Source organism: Microtus oregoni, unplaced genomic scaffold (genome assembly GCF_018167655.1).
Source record: "Microtus oregoni isolate MIOR12 unplaced genomic scaffold, Mior012 000025F_ref0000491, whole genome shotgun sequence".
Classification (NCBI taxonomy): Eukaryota; Metazoa; Chordata; class Mammalia; order Rodentia; family Cricetidae; genus Microtus; species Microtus oregoni.
In genome coordinates, this window is record NW_024543084.1 from 12,374,304 (window position 1) to 12,398,547 (window position 24,244).

General features: G+C 53.6%; 1 protein-coding gene across 4 annotated transcripts; it reads left to right on the forward strand.

Moving 5' to 3' along the window:
• The first annotated feature begins 911 nt into the window (after positions 1-911).
• On the forward strand, positions 912-21,032 carry Ralgds (ral guanine nucleotide dissociation stimulator). Of its 4 annotated transcripts, XR_005976378.1 has the most exons (19): positions 912-1,191; positions 8,468-8,578; positions 10,107-10,300; positions 10,755-10,853; positions 11,527-11,720; positions 11,970-12,391; positions 12,993-13,208; positions 13,417-13,520; positions 13,850-13,934; positions 15,102-15,170; positions 15,481-15,567; positions 15,979-16,011; positions 16,282-16,403; positions 16,542-16,637; positions 16,921-17,122; positions 17,265-17,507; positions 18,410-18,524; positions 20,059-20,557; positions 20,650-21,032. XR_005976378.1 is itself a non-coding variant. In XM_041674881.1 (18 exons), the coding sequence occupies exons 1-18, from the start codon at positions 1,009-1,011 to the stop codon at positions 20,235-20,237; spliced, it is 2,754 nt and encodes a 917-aa protein (XP_041530815.1). In that variant the 5' UTR covers positions 912-1,008; the 3' UTR covers positions 20,238-21,032. The 4 variants fall into 4 exon arrangements, 3 of the variants coding, with proteins under 3 accessions (XP_041530815.1, XP_041530816.1, XP_041530817.1); XM_041674881.1 differs by having other exon boundaries at positions 20,059-21,032; XM_041674882.1 differs by having other exon boundaries at positions 913-1,191; positions 10,758-10,853; positions 20,059-21,032.
• The last annotated feature ends 3,212 nt before the right edge of the window (positions 21,033-24,244 follow it).

The window sequence follows — 24,244 nt, forward strand, 5'->3', positions numbered from 1 at the left end:
TGCAGGTCAGCAGCACAGCTGGTCTTCCCTGGAGGCAAGGCAAGGCCCCTGAGGCTTCTGAGCAGCCTCCATCTCAAGCCAAACCTGCTTATCTTTTTTCTTAAACCAGCTTTATCACTGGACCCTGCTCATAAAAATACTTTAGGACAGTTTGAAAATTCAGAAAAATTTAAACCTTGGGGCTGGAGAGATGGCTCCAGAGTTAAGAGCACTTCCCGTTCTTCCAGAAGACCTGGGTTCAGTTACCAGCATCCATGTGGCTCACAGTGCCCCCTTTTGTTCCCCTCAGACACCAGGTACACCTGCAGTATACCCACATGAATGAAAAATAATCATACACATAAAGTAAGCTTTTTGAAAGTGTGATGGTGCATCCTTTAGTTCCAGCATTCAAGAGTTAGAAGCAGGTGGATCTCTGTGAGCTCCAGGACAGCCAGGGCTACACAGAGAGACCCTGTCCTGGAAAAAAAAAAGTATACAGCCTCACCCAGAGGTAGCATTTCTTTTACACAGTAGGTCCCATCTAGTTTATGCATGTCTCCTCTCCCAGTGGAACTTGGGCTGGACACTCAACCCAATATTCAGGGTTACCCTTTCCCATACTCTGGTATATGAGCACATAATCAGTGATCTCGTGACATCCTCTTGTCACACACTTGCAGGAAGTCATTTTCATTACCCGTACTTTCCAGTTGAAGAAACTGAGGCTACAGAGCTAGGGGGTGTGGTAACTGGAATTCTTGGGAATTCCAGTTCTGACTTCAGCAAAACAGCATCAGGGACACCACCCACACATCAGTCAGACAGCACGTGCACACGGTATCCTCAACTGATGACACGCCCCTTGGAGACCACGCCCCTTCCGCGGACCCCGCCCCCAGCTGACATCAGCGGGCCGGGCAGCGGGCACAGAGCGCAGGCAGCGCAGAGCTGCGCTGGGCCGGCCCTGCGCCCGCGCCGCCCTGGGTCTCGTGGCCCACCGGCCGCCCGAGCCACTGCGAGCCGTCCATGGTGCATCGCATGTGGGCCGAGGCAGCCGGGCCCGTAGGGGGCGGCGAGTCGTTGTTTCCTGGCTCCCGGCGCAGCCGCAGCGTGTGGGACGCTGTGCGTCTGGAAGTGGGCGTCCCGGACAGCTGTCCGGTGGTGTTGCACAGCTTCACTCAGCTAGACCCGGATCTACCGCGCCTGGAGGTGGGTGAGCGGGGGTGGGGGTGGGGTTCCTTCCACAGAAATCTCCCTGCTGCACCAGCTCCGGGGCAGCAAATTGGGCATCACAGCTTCCAGCACACCCTGAGCAGTAGTTAGCGACAAGAGCTGGATTTCCGTGTCCCCCTCAGTTCATCATGCCAGTGCCTGCTTCTACCCCTCCCAAGTGTGACAGCCCCAATCTCTGCAATCAGATTCAGGCAGACCTTTAGGCCTCTCCGCACTGTCATTGTTTACATCCCTGGTGCGTGAATGCTACAACCACAAGGGCCTGGCTTCATTTCACACCCTTGTTAATGGGACTGGGAACAAGAGGAGGCCACACAATACAGTGGGATCAGCCAATGGTCGGGTTGATATAGTCCTAGACTCCCCAGAGATGAGTGAGACCTCTGGGGCTTCTGGATAGCTACCACTGAGTCAGATAGAGGTCTAATGATCCCCGAACATCAAGGCTGCTCAGAGGGGGCAGTTGAAAGAAGGGGGGTAGGGGTGGAGACTGATCCCCAACTTGTGGAACCAGGTGTCAAGGTAGTGAGAGGACAGGGCTTCACTGAGGCCTGTGATTCATTTCTGCCTGATTAAAAAATGTGCCGACATCCTGACTTTGTAAGAGTCTAGGCAGATTCAGAGAAAGGAGACCATTTGCCTTTATGTATGACAGGAGGTGGGGGTAATATGTGAAGGTAGGAGCTTGTTTCTAGCATGTCCTGGGCGGGGCCTCTGCCTCCCACCTCCAGTGTGCACCTGCCATCATGCCCAGAGGTAGTGCACTCCTGAGGCAGTCCCAAATCCTGCTCTGCCTAGAGAAGGCCTGGACAAAGCATACTTCTGTGCCCAACTTGGGAACTTTTGGTTAGGGAACCCCCAGGCCTGGAAGGCCTCCCAAGCTTGGCAGGTGTCCAAGCCAGACATCTCATTCACCCAGTGGTCTCATCCTCATGGCGGCTGGGGAGGGACTCCAGGGAACATGGTGGTGGGCGGCCTGCCACAGCTCTGCGCTCATCTGGCTTTCATTATGTCTGGCAGAGCCCCAGGCTTTGTGTGCTGGAAGGGTCTGGCCTGATCACTCATGGAGGGGGCTCAGGCTTCTCTCTGGCTCTGGCTGTCTATACCCCTGAGAATTGCTTGGAGTGGCAGGGTGGAAAGTTCTGCCCCTGCACAGGTTGTTGCTATAGGTGCCTGCTCTGTCCTCCCTCTCCAGGCCTCCATGCTGTCCTGTCACTGTTTAGACATCAGAGGGGAAGCTTCTGGCTGTGGCAGGAAAACCAGGGTCCTGGCAGAAGAGGAGGCTGTAGCCGGAAACTGAACACAATGACCATTTAGCATTTGCCTGGGGGAGGGGGCAGGGAAGTCCCTCTCTGTTTTGCCAATAATTCCCTCCCATCCCCATCCTGGAGCTGATTTCCTGATGGCAGTCCCAGGTCCAGAAATGAAGCTGACCTGCTTAAGGTCTCTGGGTTCTCTGGAAAACACCAAACTGTCTCTGCTTTTCCTCTTCTGTCATTGTTTCCCCAGCCCTGGGGTTGCCAGATGTCCTCACACATCTGGGCATCTGCCTGCCATCTCAACTCTAAGTTAAGCCACTACTGACCTAGCTTGACCCTCCTCAGCCCGTGCTTTTTGGAGGTCATGAGGTCTATGCTCCTGCGACAGGCAGGCTTCGGCGCCAGCCTGGCAGGAGTGATTTGTGGCTCTGTAGCATTTACAGGCAGCAGGCCCTAGCACCATGTTCTTCCTGACTTTGACAGACCTCCAGTTTAGATGCCAGCGCCATCTGCTAAGAGGCTGGAGGGCAGAGAGGTGAAGTCCCTGACCTAGATAAGTATGCTGTCAGGAAGGGTCGTAGACAGGACTTCAGCACAAGCCGTGTTCTCTGGGATTGGGGATGGGGTGCCTGCTGCCTATAAAAGCTGGAAGCGGGACAAAGCAGAAATGGCTAGTGGACAGTAGAAGGCAGCAGAAGCTGGGGGCCCTGGTTGGGTGAGAGCTGGGAAAGCTTAGAGGAAGGTGAAAGTACTTTACATTTGGAGACCCTGAGGACAGTGGATCAGGAATTTAGAATAATAGCGGCCTAGGGCTAGGTGGAAGGGCCTGAGCTAAATAATTTGCATGCATTTTGTCCTGGGGGGGTAGGGCTATTAATAGCCCATTTGACAGATGAAACAACTAATTCGATTGCACAGAGTCAATAAGCAGTGAACTGCAGAGGCAGAGGCCAGACCGCCTTCTCACCGCAGCAGCTAGCCTGTGAAGCCTGAAGGCTGTGTGGGTTGGACACAGTGAAGTGGGGGTTCTCCTTCTGGACAGTCTGGTCTCTTGATCACACTGTGTGCAACTCTTAACTTACCCTAGGGTTCTTTTGTTCCTTTGGCACTGGAGACCCAGAGACATAGGGAGGGGTGTGTGTGTGTATACACAAGATAATCTTTCAGAGGGACTTCCTGGCTGACTCTAAGAAGGCAGCCTCCAAGAACCTGAGGGGACTGGCCATCACTGCCGGGCCCCAGGACCCCCGTGTCCCACTGTTGCTTTACTCAGAGACACAGTAGAGGATGAGGAAGCCCAGACCAGACTGGTACTGATCCTCTGCGCTGAGAGAGACCTGCTGGTCCGTTTCCTGGGAGTCCCAGGGCAGCTCTGGAGCAGGAGGAACCAGAATGCCAGCAGGGCAAGAATGGGGGCTGACTCTCAGTGAGGTGACCAGACAGTTTTCAGGTCTGTGGGTTGTGGAGGGGGTTCCAGAAGGCTGCACTCTGAAGGGTCTCAGTTTGCACCTGCCCTGGGGTTGAGCTTCTGTTATCCTCACAAGTGCTGTGTTATCAGGCATACACCCCAAGGAAGCCGCCCCCAGCACAGTGAGAGTGAGAGGCTGAGATTGGTTGAGGCCCCGAGCAAACTTAGTTCTCTGGAGAAAGGACAGCCTGAGGGTTGCTCACTGAGCAGGGCACAGGGACCACAGAACTGCTGGGCCATGGGTGTTCTGTTAGCATTCTCCCCTCCCTTGAGTCTTTGCGTGCAGCTGTTGTCCTACCGCCGCACCTGCAGGAGTTCTGCCCTTTTAAGCCCAGAGGTGCAGAGCCTGAGCTCTGTGGTGAAGGCAGCTGTGCTCAAAGTCCCAGAGTTTCCTTCATCTGTAAGATGGGCATAATGCTAGTTACTCTTGGAGTTCTGGAATGGACCAAATGGAGACAGATGACCTGACAAGTACAGTCCACAGAGCCTGGCAGTGACCACAGCTAGCTTTTCTGACCAGGTGACAAAGCCCAAGCCTTCTGGATGTCTGGGCTCCTGGGACATGTGGCCTGGCATTTGGAGCGTGGCATCACAGGCTTTTTCCCCAGGACATGAACTTAAGCCTTTGCTCAGAGGTGCAGGTGTGAAACTTGTTGTGTACCTGAGGAAGTCATTTCTGTCCCCAGTCCTCCCTATGACCAAAGCTGGACCCTGCCCTGGTGTTGTGCCTCTGATAGAAGCAGCAGCCAGCTCTGGGTGTGTCCCTCCAGGCCAGGGATCAAATCCTTGTCCTGGCTGCTGTTTCCTGGATCTGCCTGGATCTAGGCCTCTACCTGTCCCTACCTGGCTGTTCCTCTTCTTTTGGGCAGCATACTGGAAGAGTCGCATGCACTAAGTGTAAAAGGACCTGGTAAAAGAGGTGCTCGAGTCAGCTGGACAGCATGGTCATGGTCTGGTGTGGGTCATCCCAGACCTGGCCAACAGTGGCCATTTTATGATAAGAGCCAGTTGCAAATGGACAGCAGGACCAGGTGGACAAAGCTGGCTTTCCTGGGCAGAAGGAATGGATCTCCCCTCCCCATCTGAGCTTAGTTTTCTTTCCTAAACTGCTAATTTGACCAATAGCTGGATTCAGGCTGACAGGGAGGGCTCCTGGCGACCGAATCTGACTCTGGGAGAGCTCTGCACAGGCTGAACGCAGGGCTTTACAGCCTGAGGTTTTGGTGCTCCCTTCCTGCCACGGCAACCAGACACCCACAGTCCCCAGCTGAGGCCGCCCTCTGTGGCCTACGGGTTTGGGGATTACCTAGGGCTGCTATGAGGGTTTAGCATCTAGAGGACTCTAATACTTGATATTTTCATTATCCCTCTTCTACTGGGGCTCATGGTCTAAGAGCCGAACCAAGGCCTAGGTTTGAGGAGTCATGTACACTGTCTGTTTGGCCCCTCCCCTGGGCCTTGGTTTCTACCTCTAAAATGGGGAGAAGACAGCCTGAGATTGCTAACTAGCATGCGGACTACTCTCTCCCTCTTCTGGAAGCTTCATTCAAGGTCCAGGACTCTGAGTGAGCTGCCATTTGGGTCCAGTAGTCCCAGGTGGGCCTCTGACAGGTGGGTCTCACACGTCATCCGCTCTGGTGGTACACCACGTATTGTCTGCTACCCTTACTCGTCTGCAGCCCCCCATCCTGTCACCTGTTAGCTGTTGCTGCTCTCCCAGCCCATGGCTCAGCCAAACTGGGGGTTGAGACCCTTCCTGACATATGGTACATGGGTTTGGTCCTGTGGGTCCTGCGTGGCCAGAGCTATAGGAGGCCTGCAAGGGCCTGCTAGAGCCCTGAGGTGAACTAGTGACTCGGTGTCCCTGGGCAGTAGTACAGGCAGGTGTAGAAATCACCCTGAAGGTTTAGAATCCCCCTGCACCACCAAGTAGGCTGAGCCTCTGTAAACGCAGAGAGAAAATGTGATCCTGTGCTCTGAAATCTACTATGTCTGCCAAGGCCTGAAACAGAAGCAGCCACTGTCTGACTGGACACCCCACCACCAGCACCCAGTGCTCTTCAGGGAGAGATGACAGGCCTGGAGTCCCCATGAGCCCCTTGCTGCTTACTGTTCTGGGCTTGGCCTGCAGCTCGCTCTCTCTTTTAGCTGGGCACACACATCCTGCTGGCTGCTACCCTGAGAACATTAATCGGGTGATACCACCCAGGCCATGTTTTCTCTCCCCATTCTGGGAGCTCTGGACTATGCTCAAGAGACAGTGATTGGGTGGGGGGCTGCTCACAGGATCCCCCAGGGATACTGTCACCCCCAAGTGTATTACACATAGCTGCCAACTTTGTCCCAGGGCCCTGGGGGCCTTGCACATGCTGGGGGGAGGATGATCCTCCTTAAGGACACAGCCAGCCATGTGGCATTCCTTCCTCGGAGCTCGGAGGCTTCCTGGATGCCTGCCGCAGGCGGACAGGCAGGCAAACACTTTTGCTGTATCAGCTGTTCACTAGGCCAGCTTACCCCTCTTCTCCCTGGTCTGCCGAGTTATCCCGCCACGTGCTACAAAGGTAGCCCAAGGTCCCTGCCCTTCCAGCCTCTCAGGGGACTTAGGGAGGATCTTTAGACTGGGGAGAGGGGCTCTTCTCTGCTTCTTTCTAACCAGGCCGGCGGCATCTGTCTTCTCTGGGGTCTGGCAAAGGTGCCCACATTCAGCATTGTAGGGTGGGCTGGTTCATTTCTGCTGTGGTTGCTTTAAGGAAATGGAGCAGTTCCCATCTGTGTGACAGGGTATCGACTCCCCAGAGGAAGGCATGTAAGACTCTCGGTGCCTGTCAGCACCCCCCTCACCCAGCTGGCAGAATGTCCCCCCTCAGGTGGGGGAAGGGTGCAGGGATCACATGACACTCCCACAGGGCCCAGGCCAGCTGCTGGACTGTCAGCTGGAGCCCAGGGCTGAGAAAGGACTTGCTTTTGAGCCCTGCTCGAGCATGGCCGCTGTGCTACTTGCATCCAGCTTCTTCGGGTTTGCCTGGCCAGGCAGGGTACATTTATGTCCATTGAGCACCAATAAAAAACTTACTGTACTGGGCTCCTTGGGCTGAAGTCCAGTGTTGTGTGGTGGGGGAGGGAGTTTCACGTGTGAGACCCTGACTTCCTGCTGCTGGCCACCTGGGTGTTTAGGACACTGACACCAGATGTGGCCAGACTCCTTAGGAAAGGCAGACTCTCCCAGCCTTGACTACCAAGAACCTCTGAGGAGGCACAGTGGGTGGTGCAGGGCCACGGTCTCCTTTATGTCTTCTGAAAGACTTTCTAGATTTAGGCCAGGGGTGAGCTGATGACAATGTTGCTGGTCTCTTAAGGCTGTGGGCCAGAATTGCTTAGGTATGTGAACCTTCTTATTACATACTGACTTCCAGGAAATAGACTTGGCCTTGTTTCCAGAGAAGATAGACAGCCGTGAGCCTAGTGTGGTGGCCATGGCTTTACCCTTGGTTCAAAGCCTGGAGTAAGAGGTCAGAAGATCCAAAAGTTGTTTCCAGGCTTCCCAGAGCCCTGTGAGGATGGATGGCAGACACAAGAGCTCAGGTGTAGCCCATATCACACTGGCCCCCAGAAGGGTCAGCAGTGGGACTCTGGGTAGGTAAGCACTTTGGCCAGAGTCCTCTGGGCACCACAGCGATCCTTATGGGTCACATGGGGTGTGGGGGCAGTAACTCGTACCTGCTAGCCCCTCTCTGAGCCCTGAGAGGTTGGTTTATTTACCCTCCATCCCAGCTATAGCCTTTCCCTGGACCACAGGAGTTGAAGAGATATTGGGGTATCGGGAAGCATGTTTTACTTTCTGTTTGGGGCTCTGAGAAGCAGACACATGACCCCCTCCTTTCTCAACTAGACCTCATGATTTGGGCTTTTGTGGAACCCCAGCATTGTTGCTCTTCCCCATTCACGTGAGAAAGAACAGCCGGCTGGGAAGTCCCGTGTTGCCCAAGAGGTCTCAGCAGCATGAATGAGCAGAAGGGGAAGGAAGCAGTCAGATGCGGCTTGCGTTTGCACCTTCCTAGACCCGTGTTGCTGACTTTAGGGCTGAGCTAGGAGGAACTGCCTGATGCTGCCGAGTCAAGCAGGAACCTCAGACTAGACAGAGATGAGGGCGAAGGTGACCCCAGGCCTTGGACTCTGGGGTTAGGTTTTACTGAGGGCCAATGGCACCTGTGACCATGTTAGGACTTTGGGATGGGGACTTTGCCATATGCAACAAGACAGTTTGACTTGGATCAGTTACTCCTGCCTCAACCTCCCCTTACCCTTCTGAAAAATGGCTGGATAACAATACCTGTCTTAGAGGGAGAATAGGGGTGTGATCCAGGACTAGGCAGGAGCAGGTACCTGAAGTGTTGGTCTTTGGTGGGAAGGGGAGTCCTGGGCTCTCCATTAACTTCACACTGGAGGTCTCGGAGCTGCTGTCTGTGTCATCCCCCTGCATCAGACCCTGATAACCTGGTCCGGCTGCTGGCCCATGTCTTTTCAGAGCTCTACGCAGGAGATTGGGGAGGAGCTGATCAACGGGGTCATCTACTCCATCTCCCTGCGCAAGGTTCAGCTACACCAGGGAGCCACCAAAGGCCAGCGCTGGCTAGGGGTGAGTAACGAGAGGAGACCCTCCCCACCTCTCTCCTTCCTTCCCCCAACCCAAAGTCCAACCCGTGCAGAAAGGCCCTGCTGACTTACCTACCTGCAAGTGAGAGACACCATTGGCATTGTTTCACATTTCCCATAAGGCCATGCATACTTGAATATTTTGCCTGGTTTAAATACTTGTCTCCAGATGTCAGTCCTACACCTTCCTCCTACTCCTATAAATCCTCACATAGTAGGGCTGCCCTCTGTCCCCAGGGAATAGAAGTTCAGGCTTTGTACATTGTCTTAGCTAGGATTACTATTGCTGTGAAGAACCACCATGACCACAAACAAGCTGGGAGGAAAAGGTTTATTTGACTTATGCTTCTACATCCATATCTATTACTAAAGGAAGTCAGGGCAGCAGCTCAAACAGGGCAGGAACCTGCCATCAGGAGCTGATGCCGAGGCTATAGAGGGGCACTGCTTACTGGCTTGCTCAGCCTGCTTTCTTATAGAACCTAGGACCACCAACAGAGGGATGGCACCACCCACAGTGGACTGGGTCCTGCCACATTAATCACCAATTAAAAAAGTGTCCTACAGGGGCTGGAGAAATGGCTCAGAGGTTAAGAGCACTGCCTGCTCTTCCAAAGGTCCTGAGTTCAATTCCCAGCAACCACATGGTGGCTCACAACCATCTGTAATGAAATCTGATGCCCTCTTCTGGACTGCAGACATACATGCAGACAGAATATTGTAAACAAAATAAATAAATAAATTTTTTTAAAAAAAGTGTCCTACAGGCTTGTCTATGGCACTGTCTTAGGGAGACGTTGTCTCAATCTGGTCCCCTCGTCTAAGATGACTCTAGGCTGTGTCAAGTTGACAAAATTAGTAAGCGTGTATACACTTCTGAAACTTGCTGTCTCCGAACACACCTCGTGGGCCCCCTGAGCTCAGCAGCTCGGCCTGACCCAGCCCCATAACACTCCAGAAGAAAAACCTCCTGCCACAGCTGTTGAGCGTCATTGCTGTTGTCCCAACAGGATTCTTCTCTGGTCACTGAGCTTCCTCAGGGAATGCTCTAGGTCCTGATAAGGCCAATCCCTGACTCTGGAGTGAGCCTGTTTTCCCACCTCTAGGATGGGCTGTTCAGTTTGGACACCCCCCCCCCCCCAGTATGTTAGATACTCTTGTCACTCACCTAAAAAACTACCCTGAAGCGCTCCACGCCTCATATTTTACTTTAAAATCTGAGACCCTGCCAGGTGGTGGTGGCACACACCTTTAATCCCAGCAGAGGCAGGCGGAGTTCTGTGAGTTAGAGGCCAGCCTGGTCTACAGAGTGAGTTCCAGGACGGCCAAGGCTGTTACTCAAAGAAACCCTGTCTTGAAAAGAAAATCCAAGACCCTTTGCCAGAGTCCCTCTTTTCCCAGCTTTGGCCACATTGTACTGCGGGTGTGTAGGAGGTGATCTGAGTTCCAGCCTCCAGCTTTCCTGAGACCACAGCCCTGCCTCTGACTGTGTCCTTCCCTTGTTCACCCAGTGTGAGAATGAGTCGGCCCTGAACCTCTACGAGACCTGCAAGGTGCGCACGGTGAAGGCTGGCACTCTGGAGAAGCTGGTGGAGCACCTGGTGCCTGCCTTCCAGGGCAGTGACCTCTCCTACGTCACCGTCTTCCTGTGCACCTACAGAGCCTTCACCACCACTCAGCAGGTGCTGGACCTGCTGTTCAAGAGGTGAGCACCAGCTCCAGACCCAGTGCACTCTTCCTCTTGGCTGGGTCTTGAGAATACCTTGTTGTCCCTGCGAGCCCCAGTTTGATGGTAAACATTCTCATAGACTGTTGTCAGGACTGAATTAGCTGGACCCTGGCAGTGCCACCCCAGTCTGAGCTGTCAAGGCCCGTGTGGGTCTTATATACATGGCTGTCCTTTCTTCCATGGGGAAGCCATTTCACCTGAGTCTCGGACTAAACAGTTCCCCACTTAGAAAGGAGGGGAACCTTGACCTGGATATACACAGGCCCCGTGGTAACCGACTGAGAGGCCCCGGGTCTGCCGAGGTGTCCGAGTGTATAAAACATGTGCAGCCGTGTTGCCAGGCACTTGTCTGTGGCAAGAGCAGAGAGTCCCTGCCTCCCTGAGGTCCCTTCCCATCAGGGAGTTGGCCAGTAACACTAGGCATCATAAGCAGGTACGGTAGATGTGACGCCCTCACGGCCTCCTCTAGATATGGCTGCATCCTCCCGTACTCCAGTGAGGATGGTGGACCGCAGGACCAACTCAAAAAGTAAGTGGACTTTGGGTCAAGAGGGGGGAGGTTTGGGGAACAGGGCTGAGCTAACCATAGGTCCCACACTTCCGATTCGTGCTGGTGGGCTGAGGTCTAAGGCTCCTCCTGCAGCAGGAGGAAGACAGAGTTCAGGGTGGAACTAAGCATTCAAGGAGCAGAGAGGAGGGTGTGTGCATGTGTGTGTATGTGTGTGAGAGAGAGGGAGGCGCGCGCATACGGGGTACCATTCAGAACCAGCTACTACGGGAATTCTTCCTAGCACAGCCTATCTTGATAGACACTCAGCTTCACTCCTTGGTAAGGGGTTCAAAGAACAAACCATGTGCCCCAGGAAAACACAGCCCACACGTGGCTCACAAAGAATAGGTACTGAGGTAGTCCCAGTCACTGGTTGAGGTTCCTTGAATGCCGGGTAAGAGGATAAGCCCTTCCTGAATTTGCATTCAGGCAGAGTTGAACAGGAGTAGGGGCGTTCCCCTAAAAAGCCTGGAGAACTGTCATCCTGTTGATGATCAGTCTCCTATGGGAATTCTCTGTAGTCTCTATCTCGTTCCTTGGCATGCCACAGTCAGGACAGCCAAAGGAGACTTGTGGGTGGAAGCACACCACAGGGGTGCTGTGGGAGGGTGGGAGGAGAGGCCATGCCTCTGACTCTGTTGCCTGTCCCCAGTGCCATCTCCTCCATTCTGGGCACCTGGCTGGACCAATACTCAGAGGATTTCTGTCAACCTCCGGACTTTCCCTGCCTCAAGCAGCTGGTGGCTTATGTGCAGCTCAACATGCCAGGCTCAGACCTGGAGCGCCGTGCTCACCTTCTTCTGGCCCAGCTGGAGGACCTGGAGCCCAGCGAGGCTGAGCCTGAGGGTGAGGAGACAGGGGAAGCTACACAGAGCCTGGTCGGAGGGGCCAGTACTAGTTTCCACCACAGAGAGACTCCAGGACTGGTACTGGGCCAGGAGCTAGAATGCACCTGGGACCAGCAGGCGGTATACTGTGACCTGGGTCAACATCTTGTTGGGGGGACAGGTGCCTGTCTCTCTGACAGGCAGTGGTACTCTGTCCTTGGAAATGCTCTGGGCAAGGCACCCATGTTGGACATCTTTTCTCCTGCAGCCCTGTCCCCAGCTCCAGTGCTGTCTCTGAAATCAGCTTCCCAGCTTGAGCCAGCTCCAGCACTGCTTCTGGCATCCAGCCAGGGTTTGGCACCAGAGCCAGCGCCAGAGCCAGTACCAGCTTCTGAGCCAGATCCATCCCTAGGACTAGCACTGGCATCCAGACCGGTGGTGGCACCAGCTTCTGAGCTGGAAGCAGCTCTAGTGCCACCGCTAGAGCCTGAGCTGTCCCTCGGACCTGCTCTGGAGCTGGAGCCAGCTCTGTCACAGGCCCTGGAGCTGGAGCCAGCTGCTGTGCCTGCTCCTGCACTACAGCCTTCCTGGTCTTTGCCGGGAGCCACAGAGAATGGATTAGATGAGAAGCCGCACCTCCTGCTATTCCCTCCAGATCTGGTGGCTGAGCAGTTTACTCTGATGGACGCTGTGAGTGACTCAGTGGGGTAGGGCAAGGCTGACTTCCTTTTATATTCTGCTGTCTAGACCTGTTTTCTGGTTCAGAGCCTGTGCCCCCAGGGCGAATCCCAGCTCCACTGTTAACAAACACGTGAATAGGACACATTACTTAATCCCAAGTAATTCCCCCTGCTTGGTGGTCATGAAGTACATGCATTGTGCACTTGCACACACACTACACACTTAAGGATTTGGAGCAGATAGGAAGTGTGGTGGGCCTGACCTCTTAGGGATGGAGGCATGCTCACCAAGATACCCATAGGCCCTTGGGCCACCCCCCTGGAATCCTATCTAGCCTCAGCACTTAGGAAGTGCTACCTATGTATTGGAGACAGACAGACAGAGGACAGACTGTAACCAGTGTGTTCACTGGGGAGGGGGCAGCAGATGCTCTCTGAGATGAGCAGGCATGAGCCACTGGTATGTGCCCCTGCCTTCTCCCCATCATAGTTCCTGCTCTCAGAGGTCAGGTGGAGAGGTAAGGGTCTCACGGGGCTCATCCTCACTCTCTGAGGTCCAGCTTGGGCCTGTGGGCCGAGCATCGCACAGTGACACTCATCCTTCTCCCTAGGAACTGTTCAAGAAAGTGGTGCCCTACCACTGCCTGGGCTCCATCTGGTCGCAGCGGGACAAGAAGGGCAAGGAGCACATTGCACCTACCATTCGTGCCACTGTGGCCCAGTTCAACAACGTGGCCAACTGTGTCATTACTACCTGCCTTGGTGACCAGAGCATGAAGGCCCCAGACAGGGCCCGGGTGGTGGAACACTGGATCGAGGTGGCCAGGGTAGGCTGCGGGGCGGGGCTGGGGACCTCTTCTTTTTTCTCACAGACCTCAGGGCCACACAGCCCCCTGCCAGGTGCACACTCCCTCCTGGCACTGTGCACTTGAGCAGCTGCGTGAATGAGTGCCCCTGGCATGCCCTCTGGGAGCTTCTTGGCATTCTTACGGCGGCCTCAGCCTGGGACTCCCCTCACAGACTCTTTGTCTCCAGGAGTGCAGAGCGCTCAAGAACTTCTCCTCCCTCTATGCCATCCTCTCTGCTCTACAGAGCAATGCCATCCACCGCCTAAAGAAGACATGGGAAGAGGTCTCCAGGTAGGCCTTCCTGTCCCCTGCCCCTGCTATACCCTGGGATCGCTCTGCCTTCAGTGAGCCCCAGCAGCAAAGTCCAAGGGGCGGGTCCACCGGTGAGCACAGTGTAGTGTGCACACCCTGATAGAGCCAGGTGAGAGTTTTGTGCTTGCACACAGCCACAGAACTGCCCAGCTGAAAGCAACCCGTCTATAGTCCCCAGTGGAGCCATGTTTAAAACATCCTTCTCCAGCAGCTTAGGGTCTTTGGTGTAAAAGCAAATGGATTCTCCATCGTGCCTGCCCCAGTGCAGACTCTTCCCAGCTGTTGCCTTCTTTCTGTACTTCCTTCAGGGACAGCTTTCGAGTGTTCCAGAAACTGTCGGAGATTTTCTCTGATGAGAACAACTACTCCCTGAGCAGAGAGCTGCTCATCAAGGTGAGGAACCGCAGGGAACAAGGGGATGGCAAACTTCCGTGCTTGACAAAGCTTGGACAGGTGGCAGGCATAGAAGGAACAGGAGGCCCCTGGTAATCTGATGTAGTGGGGACAGCCAGCCTGGCTTCTGCAGGAGGATGAGCCAGCCAGATTAGCAGATCTACAGCTTCCTGCTGGGATTTAGCCACTGGCAGACTGATGGGCAGGCGATGGAAGAGGGTGCAACTACCTTCTTTCCTGAGGCAGTTTATTCTGTCTCTGTGATGCCAGGCCTGTCAGGGTTGGGGGTCCTTCCACCATGTAGTCCCAGGGTACAGATATGCCTGCATAATTGGCTTTCCCCTTTGCCCTGAAGCGGAAGCTGTTGGCTATCATGAGGAATGGTGTCAGGCTACCTTGTCCCTTGAAGCCATAGGAAGCACAGGCAGGTTAACATCAGGGACTGATAAACATACCTTTCTGTCTCACCCCAGAACATTCTCACCCCCACCCCCACCCCTAAAAGGCAGCATTATTCGTGGGCCCTGCCATACTGGTCAGGGTGAGACAGCCCTGAGGAGCTCTGTATCCTCTGCTGAGGGCCCTGTGGAGCAGGGAAGCACTGGTCTTGGGCTCCACCTGGCTGCTGGAACAAGGAGTTTGAGACACCTTGTCCCTCTCCCATTATGACTGAGCTCAGTTAAAGATCCTGCCACATACCAAGGGGCCCCAGGACAGGACCCAGTCAGTGGGCTGCACTCCTCTGAGTCCTTGTGGGGTTCTGCACAAGTTGCTGCCAGTCTCTATGCCTGTTTTCTTGTCTGGCAAATAGAGGGTACTGAGGTTACAGGAGGCGATGCTATCTAAGGGAAGAGTATGCAAGAGATCACTGGACTTGTTTACAGGAAACAAGTCAGGATGGCACTGGGTCTGGGCTTTGAGCCCGCGTGTCTGCAGGAGGCAGGTGCAGGGTCCTCTGAACTTTGAAGGTGAGGACTCGAGTGCAGGAAGGCCAGGCCCGGGCTCTCCCTCCTCCACCATGAGTGCTAGGAAAGGAGACCGCTCCAGAAGCACCAACTGTAGCAGAAGGCATGCTGGGCTAGTACGGGACCTCCAGACCCAGGGTCAGAGCACAGACTGGGGTCGGGAGGGAGAAAATCTCATTCACTCTGCCTTCAACCCTGGTAGGAGGGAACCTCCAAGTTTGCCACGCTGGAAATGAACCCTAGGAGAGCCCAGAGGCGGCAGAAGGAGACAGTGAGTGAGCTGGAGGTTGGGAGAGAAAGGATTCCCTTGGCCTTTATCTTCCTTGCAAGGTGACAGGCTACATCTTGGGGAACAGAACAAGACTCTGTACTATCAGAGTCGGGGCCCCAGCAGCTCTTTGGGGGAGAGTATGAGCAGGGACCACTTGATCTGTCCATTGCCAGCTTGGGATGGGAGGACCTGGGAGAGATGGGGCAAAGGCTCTCGGGCTGCTCCAAGTGCAAGGCCCTGGTGGGGTTGTGGTCAGGTGAGTAGGGGAGAGGAGCACCAAGCCTTCCTTATTTCCCACCTGATGTCCCAGGGTGTCATCCAGGGCACTGTCCCCTACCTGGGCACATTCCTCACTGACCTGGTGATGCTGGACACTGCCATGAAGGACTATCTGTATGTGAGTGAACCTAGGGCTGAGGTGGGCTGAGGGTGGGATCCTGAGGCCTTGGAGGCCCCTGCTGACCCCTGAGAACTTGAAGGTTGCCCCCGTGGCAAGCCCTCCAGAGCTGTCTGACGGCAGAGCTGAGAAGTGGGTTGGCCAGACTTGATGTGCATGACCCTCAGATGGTGGCTCTCTACACTTCAAGGTCAAACTGCCTGTGGGCCAAGCAGGGCCTTCTAACTCAGAATGGGTTGGACAAAAATGTCTACAAATCTCCCCTCAGGTTTATCTGAGGTGGTGCCTAGGGCCAGGTGCCCGTGCTCCCTGCCCCCTAGTGGGTGCCTGTCGTAGTGCAGAACAAAGTAGGCAGGACTTTAATGGTGGAAAGGGCTGCTTTCTTATGGATGTTGGCTGTCTGTCTTCTAGGGGAGACTCATCAACTTCGAAAAGAGAAGGAAGGTAAGGCGCTGCCACCCTCGGGATGGGAAGGGGCCAAACGCGCATTTCATCCGTGTGTTGATCTCTGGTGACATCTGGTACACCCTTCAAGGGCTGTACCAGGGGAGCTGGGAGGCGGCATCCAGGACAGCTTCCTAGGTGTGGCTGTTTGGACTGTGAAGCAGGAAGGAGCCTGAGTGGGTGTAAGTGGGGGAGTAGCCAGAGAAGACCTAGCAGCTAGCCCCTGCCCACCCTCATAGGTCCATCACCACCCTGTCTTCCTTGACCCAGGAGTTCGAAGTGATCGCCCAGATCAAGCTGCTGCAGTCCGCCTGCAACAATTACAGCATTGCTCCGGAAGAGCACTTTGGAGCCTGGTTCCGAGCCATGGACCGGCTCAGTGAGGCTGAGAGGTGAGGCTGTAGGCCCTGGACTGTCACGCCACACTGTTGTCTGGTGATGGCTGTGTGCCCAGGCTCCAGCTTCTGGGCTAGCCCTGGTTGGGAGCTCCAGCTTAGCTTCTGGTAGCCTCACAGTCAATTCTGCCTTAGCTACAACCTTTCGTGTGAGCTGGAGCCTCCGTCCGAGTCAGCCAGCAACACCCTCAGGAGCAAGAAAAGCACAGCCATTGTCAAGCGCTGGAGCGAGTAAGTGCCTGGGCCCAGGGGCGCACAGGGACCAGAGGAGCCTCGGGGCTGTGGGCTAGGAGAGCCAACTAAGCTGGCTCTAGGGTCCTACCCTGACACTGCCAGCCCTGTCAGTCACAGAGTGAGTTGAATCAGCTCTCTGGTGCTTAGTTTACACCTCTCTGAAATGAGGCGATCCCACAGATACCCAGGGAGAACCAAGCACTGGTAGACCAAGACTCCACATATTTAAGGGTGGTGTCCTTGGGAAGACCCCTTGACGTAAGCCAACCTTTTCCTTCAGCCGCCAGGCTCCCAGCACTGAGCTTAGTACCAGTAGCAGTGCCCACTCCAAGTCCTGTGACCAGCTCCGGTGTGGCCCCTACCTCGGCAGCGGGGACATCACTGATGCTCTCAGCGTGCACTCAGCTGGTTCTTCCAGCTCTGATGTGGAGGAAATCAACATGAGCTTTGTCCCAGAGTCTCCTGATGGCCAGGAAAAGAAGGTGACCACCCATGTCCCCACCCCTCCTTATTGTTGTATCTCACACTGTGTCCAGCAAGGGTCCCAGAAGTCCCCAAAGCTGACCTCTAGCTTTCAGGGCCCCTCATGATTCAGGCTGCTGTTGACACTGCTGTCCTCCACAGTTCTGGGAGTCAGCCTCCCAGTCATCCCCAGAGACCTCTGGCATCAGCTCGGCCTCCAGCAGCACCTCCTCTTCATCAGCCTCCACCACACCCGTGTCTACCACGCGGACTCACAAGCGCTCCGTCTCAGGGGTCTGCAGCTACAGCTCCTCACTGCCACTCTATAACCAGCAGGTGGGCGACTGCTGCATCATCCGGGTCAGCCTGGATGTGGACAACGGCAACATGTACAAGAGCATCCTGGTGAGCAGCAGCAGGGCCTCCTCACGGGGCCCATCTTAGCCAGGACGCAGACGTGCACAGACACCTGTGTGCGACTTTAGTTTTTAGCATTGACCTTCTAGGTTTGAAAAAATAGAAATAACGGAAGACTTTGGTCAGCACTCGGGGCTTGAGAGGTGGGAAAGGAGCAGTAAGGAAACTGTGGCCTGTAGGTTATCAAGTCTGAGGCAATGGACGGGAGAGAGCTCCGTTAAACTGTAAGGCCCTTGACTTTCTTTGGTGACTTGGTCTGCTGACCAAGATGGAGGCAGGCTGCTGAGAAGGCTGCTGTTGCAGTCCAAGCTCAGGGAAAGGGAGGCCACAGCAGGCTGGTGGCTGTGGGCAGAGTCAGTAGTGTTAAAGTCTGGGTGTTATTTGAATGTGGAGCCAATGGGATTGCTCACAGACTGTAGGTGGGCACACAGGGAGGCCCTGTCTCACCTTCCAGGGCTCCAGCTGCAGTGGAGCCAGCCCCTCAGCCCCAGGAGCTGCAATGCTCTTACTCACATTCACCTGGGTGACCCCGTGACTGAGACCTGAGCCAGCCTGTGCCACCTGCCATCACAGTGTCAGGGTAGGACAGGATGTAGGTGACTAGTGGGCATTGGCTAGTTCCTCCTTAGGACTGGAGTGGAAATTAATGGTTCCCCAGGCTTGTTATCCTCTTGCCTTCAGGGACACATGGCTCCCAAGGCAGTGTGGGAGTTGGTGGCAGGCTTCTGTAGGAAAACGGGGCTGGGGACAGTTGGGAAATGGCCATCCTCATATTATGGGGGCCACTTTAAGGAAGCAGAAGATGGAAAGGTACCCAGATGGGTCTCTGGCCACTGTGCCCTGGGAAAGCATTTATGACCTTTGTCTTGATAGCCTGTCCCCCATTTCAGGTGACCAGCCAGGATAAGGCCCCGACTGTCATCCGAAAAGCCATGGACAAACACAACCTGGATGAGGATGAGCCAGAGGACTATGAACTAGTGCAGATCATCTCAGAAGATCACAGTAAGTCAGACGGCTGGGCTCCAGGCCAGGGCAGAGGGGCAGGCCAGCACCATCCTCTGCCCCAGGCCAGGGCAGAGGGGCGGGTCAACACTGTCCTTTACCCAAGGCCAAAGGCCTGAGGCCCTAGAAAGCACAGTAGCAGGTAAATGTGGGCATGGCACCTACTGCGACCTGTCTTGCCCCAGCATCTGCTGGGCCTCCCCACTAAGATGTAAGAGTTGAGAGAGGCTCACTCTGGGGTCTGCTGGAGGGGACATTGTCTGGCTCAACTAAGAAAGCAGGTGTTCAGAAAGAATTTCCACGTGTTCAAATCTACACATGAACACAAAAAGCACACATACTGAGTCCCATGTTCTAGAAACTAGGAGAAGGATGGAATCAAGAACAGGCCTGGGTTGGAGAGTTGGCTCAGTGTTTGAGTCTGTACTGTGTGCTGAAGAGATGGCTTGGTGGTTAGGAGCAATTGCTGCTTTTCCTGAGCATCCAGGTTCAGTTCCCAGCACCCACATGGTGGCTCACAACCACCTACAACCCCAGTTCCAGGGATCCGATGCTCCCGTCTAATCTCCTTGGGTACCACATACGTCGCATACACATACGTGCAGACAGATACTCATACATAAAGTTAAACCTTAAAATCCTAAGTGTGTGTGTTCTTGCAGTTCCCAGCACACTTATCCGCTGGCTGACAACCTCCTGTAGCTCCAGTTCTAGGGGATCTGATGTCTTCTTTGGGTCTCCATAGATACATGCACATAATTAAAAATAAATAAAAGAACCAACCCGCCAGGCAGTGGTGGTGCAGCGTCTTTAATCCCAGCACTTGGGTGGCAGAGGCAGGTGAATCCTGGTCTACAAAGCAAATTCCAGGACAGTCAGAGCTGTTACACAGAGAAACCCTGTTTCAAAAGCCCATTCTCAAGAAGCTTAGAGAATTCCAGTCACTCTGTGCCTATGTCCTTCTCCCCATACAGAGGCTCTGACCAGCAGGTTAGTGCTAGATAGAGGTCACCAGAGAGGTCACCATGCTGCCATCACACTGCTGATGTGAGTCTGACATCCACATCACTGCCTGCCCCAGTCAGCAGTGATGCTCATGACATCTCTTGACTTCTATCGTTTTGGTTTTATGGACTGGGTGAGGGGACCCCCTGCCTTGCAGAAAGCAGGCCTACAGAGGCAGACACAAGGTCAGTAGGAGCAGCAAGTCCAGCTCGGTAATGATGGACAGATTCTAGGCCAGAGGAGAGTGGTGGAAGTTGGACCTAGAGGAAGTTTCTGCCTCCTGCTGGTCCACAGAGCCGTTGTGAGTAGTAGGGGAGCATCAAAGAAAGCAGTCAGAATTGCAGGAAGCCTGCTCTGGCTGGAAGTCCCAACTATTAGAGACAGCCATGTGGTTGGGCAGCACAGAGAGACTCTTGGCTAGAGTCACGGGAGAGGTTCTTGTTGGTGGCCTGGCCTGGAGGAGCTCTCAAGTGGTAGGCTTATCCCATCCCCATGATCACTCATTGTTGCCCTGCTCCCCTCCCACCAGAGCTGAAGATTCCAGAAAATGCCAACGTGTTCTATGCCATGAACTCTACTGCCAACTATGACTTTATCCTAAAGAAGCGGACCTTCACCAAGGGAGCTAATAAGGTCAAGCATGGAGCCAGCTCCACCCTCCCTCGTATGAAGCAGAAAGGACTCAAGATTGCCAAAGGCATCTTCTAAGGACGTCTCCCAGGGTCTGGCTGGCTGAGGACTAAGCACTTATAGACTAGAGTGGCCCAGGCCACACAGGTACCTCTGCCTACCTGCTAGCCCAGACTACCCCCAGACTCCAATTTCACCCTAAACCTCTCCTGCTGCCGGGATTGACACCTGCCACTGACAGGCTGACCTGGCCTCCGGGGACCACTCGCCGCCTTAGGTGCCTTCTGCTCTCTGGAACCAGAGGACTAGCTGACTTTTGCCAAGGAGTGCTGCCAACTGGGCATGGTACCTTACCTGCCCTGGACACTACCCTCCACACTTTCCTGACACCTCCCCAGGTGCAAATCACTGCCACCCATGCCCCCGGATGCCCCAGGGCACCCACACACCCAGCAGGGCTGACCACTGCATTCTCTCCTTGTGCCCACAGGCACTGGCCTGGGACCTTCATGGAAGTCCTGGCCTTTCCTCCCACACTCTAGCCTTTCTCAGGCTGCACCAAAGATTCCACCTTCAGGGCCTACAAAGCGAGGGAGTCTCGCCCACCACGAGCCCCAGCCCTCCCTTGGATCAGAGAGAGAAGCCCTCTCATGGACCACCCGGTTGGTATCGAATCCCATACCACTGAACGTGCCATGCAGCATCACTACAGCCTGGGTCGTACGAGACTACATGAAGTGGGAGGCTGCGGGGAGGGAAAGATGACTGAATATTTGTATAAAAAGTAATAAAGTTTACTGATTGGGGTGGGGCAATATTTATTTGTTGTAAATAGAAAATGCTAGACTTGAATATTATATTAAAATCCCGTTTCTACTATGGCCTGGTCACTGTGGTTTGTTCTTTTTATTTTCTTGCCACTAGAAGGTCCTCTGGCTCTCTTTCATGGAGGATTCTCAGTGGATTTCATGCAGGCATAGAAGAGCCAGCTGCGCTCCCCTGGCATGCTAAAGGAAACACTCCTCCAACTTGCATGTGGCAGACTGGCTAAAGAGGTGTGTCTATGCTGCTGGCCTCTCAGCACTCCTAAGCGTGTTCACAGGAAGCATAGCACAACCTCCGAATCGTTGGCACCTGAAAACAAACGCTTCCAGGGTGCAGTCTCTATAGAGATGGAAGATTGGGGGGCTGAGAGACGGCTCAACAGAAAAGAGCACACACATCTCCCTTCACTGTGGAGGGCAGTGTCCAGAGACAGGCTTCCCAGCACCTATATCAGGTAGCTCACGACCACCTATAATTCCAGCGCCAGGGGATCACACATGCAGCAAGCACTCATACACAAACAAAAATAAATATTTTTTAAAAAAATACATAGAGAAGCCGGGTGGTGTGGCACACACCTTTAATTCCAGCACTCGGGAGGCAGAAGCAGGTGGATCTCCGAGTTCGAGGCCAGACTGGTCTGTAGAACAAGTGCCAGGACAAGCCCCACAGCTACACAGAAAAACCCTGTCTTGAAAAACAAAAAACAAAACAACATAAACTCTGTCTCAATAAACTAAAAAGAGAGAGAGAGAGAGATCGCAGATTGTGAATGTGAGCCAGCAAGATGGCTCAGCAGGTAAAAACACTTGTCTCTAAGCCTGACAACCCAAGTCCCTGGGACCCACGTGGTGGCAAAAGAACCAACTACAGCAGAAAGAGCAATCTACCCAACCTGCCACGCGCCCTGCAAATGTCCATCCTGAGACTGTAGATCTCAGTTCCGTGTTTACTGTGAGACGGTCACAACATCTGGAAGAAAACGACTGCAACTGTTGCATCTTTGTATTTATTACTTGATGTAATAAAGCTTATTTTCATTAAAAAAAAAAAACCAACTCCTGTAAGTCGTCCTCTGGTCTTCACAAACACCATGTGCTCATATGCACGCGCGCGCGCACACACACACACACACACACACACACACACGCAAAATGAAGGAAGAAATCCACATCATTTTAAACAGGGTCTGGAGAGAGCTCCGGGTCACTTGTTTGCTTTGTTGGTCTTGTAGGGGATGCAGATTTGGTTCCCTGCAGCGGCTCACCACCACCTGTACTTCTAGGAAAGGAAACCTGGCGCCCTCTTCTGGCCTCCTAGACACGTGCAGGGAAAACCTCAAACACACTGAAGTAAATCATCTCGTCTACTGTGGGGAAAGGCCCTGAGACTACAGAAGAAAACCCAGGATGCTTACCGACATCAACCTTGGGCCTCCACATGCACACCCCGATCATACACAAATATGCGTGCTCCACACACTAAAATGGGGGGAGACATGTAGCAGATAAATGGAAAACAGAATCAGGTTCTTGGAAAAGATAAGCAAAATTGACAAACCTTTAGTTAAATCAGCCAAGAATTTAAATAAAGGACCCACGTCACTCAAATTTGAAAGTGAGTGCATTGCTACCAACTTTGCAACAATCAGAGGAGTACTTAAGGTCCTGGAGCACCAGCAGCAGGCGGGACGGGGAGCACACAGACAGGCCTTAAGGGCGTATGAAATGACATGTCACAAGGGGCTGGGAAGGAGAGTGGAGAGCCGATGTCGAGTGGAACCAGAGTTTCTTTCTGTCTGGGGTGATAAAGAGTTTGGGAAATAGGCAGTGGTCTAGCTCCAGAGAAGCTAGGTAACAAAGAGGACCCTAGAGGGACATGTGGATTTCCCTGGGAAGGGGAATAGGTGAGATCTCCTGGGTAGTGGACACACACACACACACACACACACACACACACGAGGGATCTGGTTGATCAAGTTGGGGCTGATACGGAGGGGGAGAATAATGAACGAGATCTTGATAGAGGGGGCCATTTTGGGGATAGGGAGAAACCTGGTGCCAGGAAATTCCCAGGAATCTCCAAGGATGACCTGCAGCTAAGACTCCAAGCAATAGTGGAGAGGGTGCCTGAACTGGCCTTCCCCTTTAATCAGACTGGGGACTACCCTAATTGTCATCGTGGAGCCTTCTTCCAGTAGTTGATAGAAGCAGATGCAGAGATTCACAGCCAAGCACTGGGCTGAACTCCAGGAATCTGGCTGATGAGAGGGAGGAGGGATTGTATGAGCAAGATGGGGTAGAGACCATGACAGCGAAACAACAGAGGTAGTGGACCTGAGCTAATGGGAGCTCACGGACTCTAGACTCTAGACTAAAGAGCCTGCATGGGACCAGCCTAAACCCTCCACACATGAATGACAGTTGTGTAGCTCGGTCTGTTTGTGGGACCCCTGCAATGGGACCAGAGTCTGTCCCTGCTGCGTGAGCTTGCTTTTTGGAACTTATTCCTCATGCAGGGATGCTTCCCCAGCCTTGATACAGCACCAGGAGCTTGGTCCTGCCTCAACTTGATATGACATGCTTTGTTGACTCCCATGGGAGGGCTGCCTATTTCTGAAACAGAGGAGGAGTGGATGATGGGATAGATGGAAATTGGAGGGAGGGAACAAGAAGAAGAGGGAGAGAAAACTGTGATTGATATGTAAAATAAATGAAAAAAATTTTAAAAAAATACCAAAAGAAAGTAATGGTGCTGGGGGTACAACAGTGTAATTCTCCTGCAAATACTTCAGTTAGCCTAAGACATGGATTTTTTTTGATGTTTTATTATTTATTATGTGTACAATGCCTGCATGTACACCTGCAGGCCAGAAGAGGGCATCAGATCTCATTACAGATGGTTGTGAGCCACCATGTGGTTGCTGGGAATTAAACTCAGGACCTTTGGAAGAGCAGTCGATGATCTTAACCTCTGAGCCATCTCTCCAGCCCATGGATTTTTAAGAAAAAATTAGTTTATGTGCATTGGTGTTTTGCCTACATGTATGTCTGTGTGAGAGTGTTGGATCTTGAAAAGCAGTCGTCAGTGTTCTTAACCTCTGAGCCATCTCTCCAGCCCCTAAGACATGTATTCTATCACAATAAATATCTTTCAATGTGTAGGGGGTATGTGCACACTGGGTGTCAGAGGACCACTTCATGGAGTTGGTTCTCTCCTTCCACCTTTATGTGGATTCAGGCTTTTACCTGCTCAGCCAT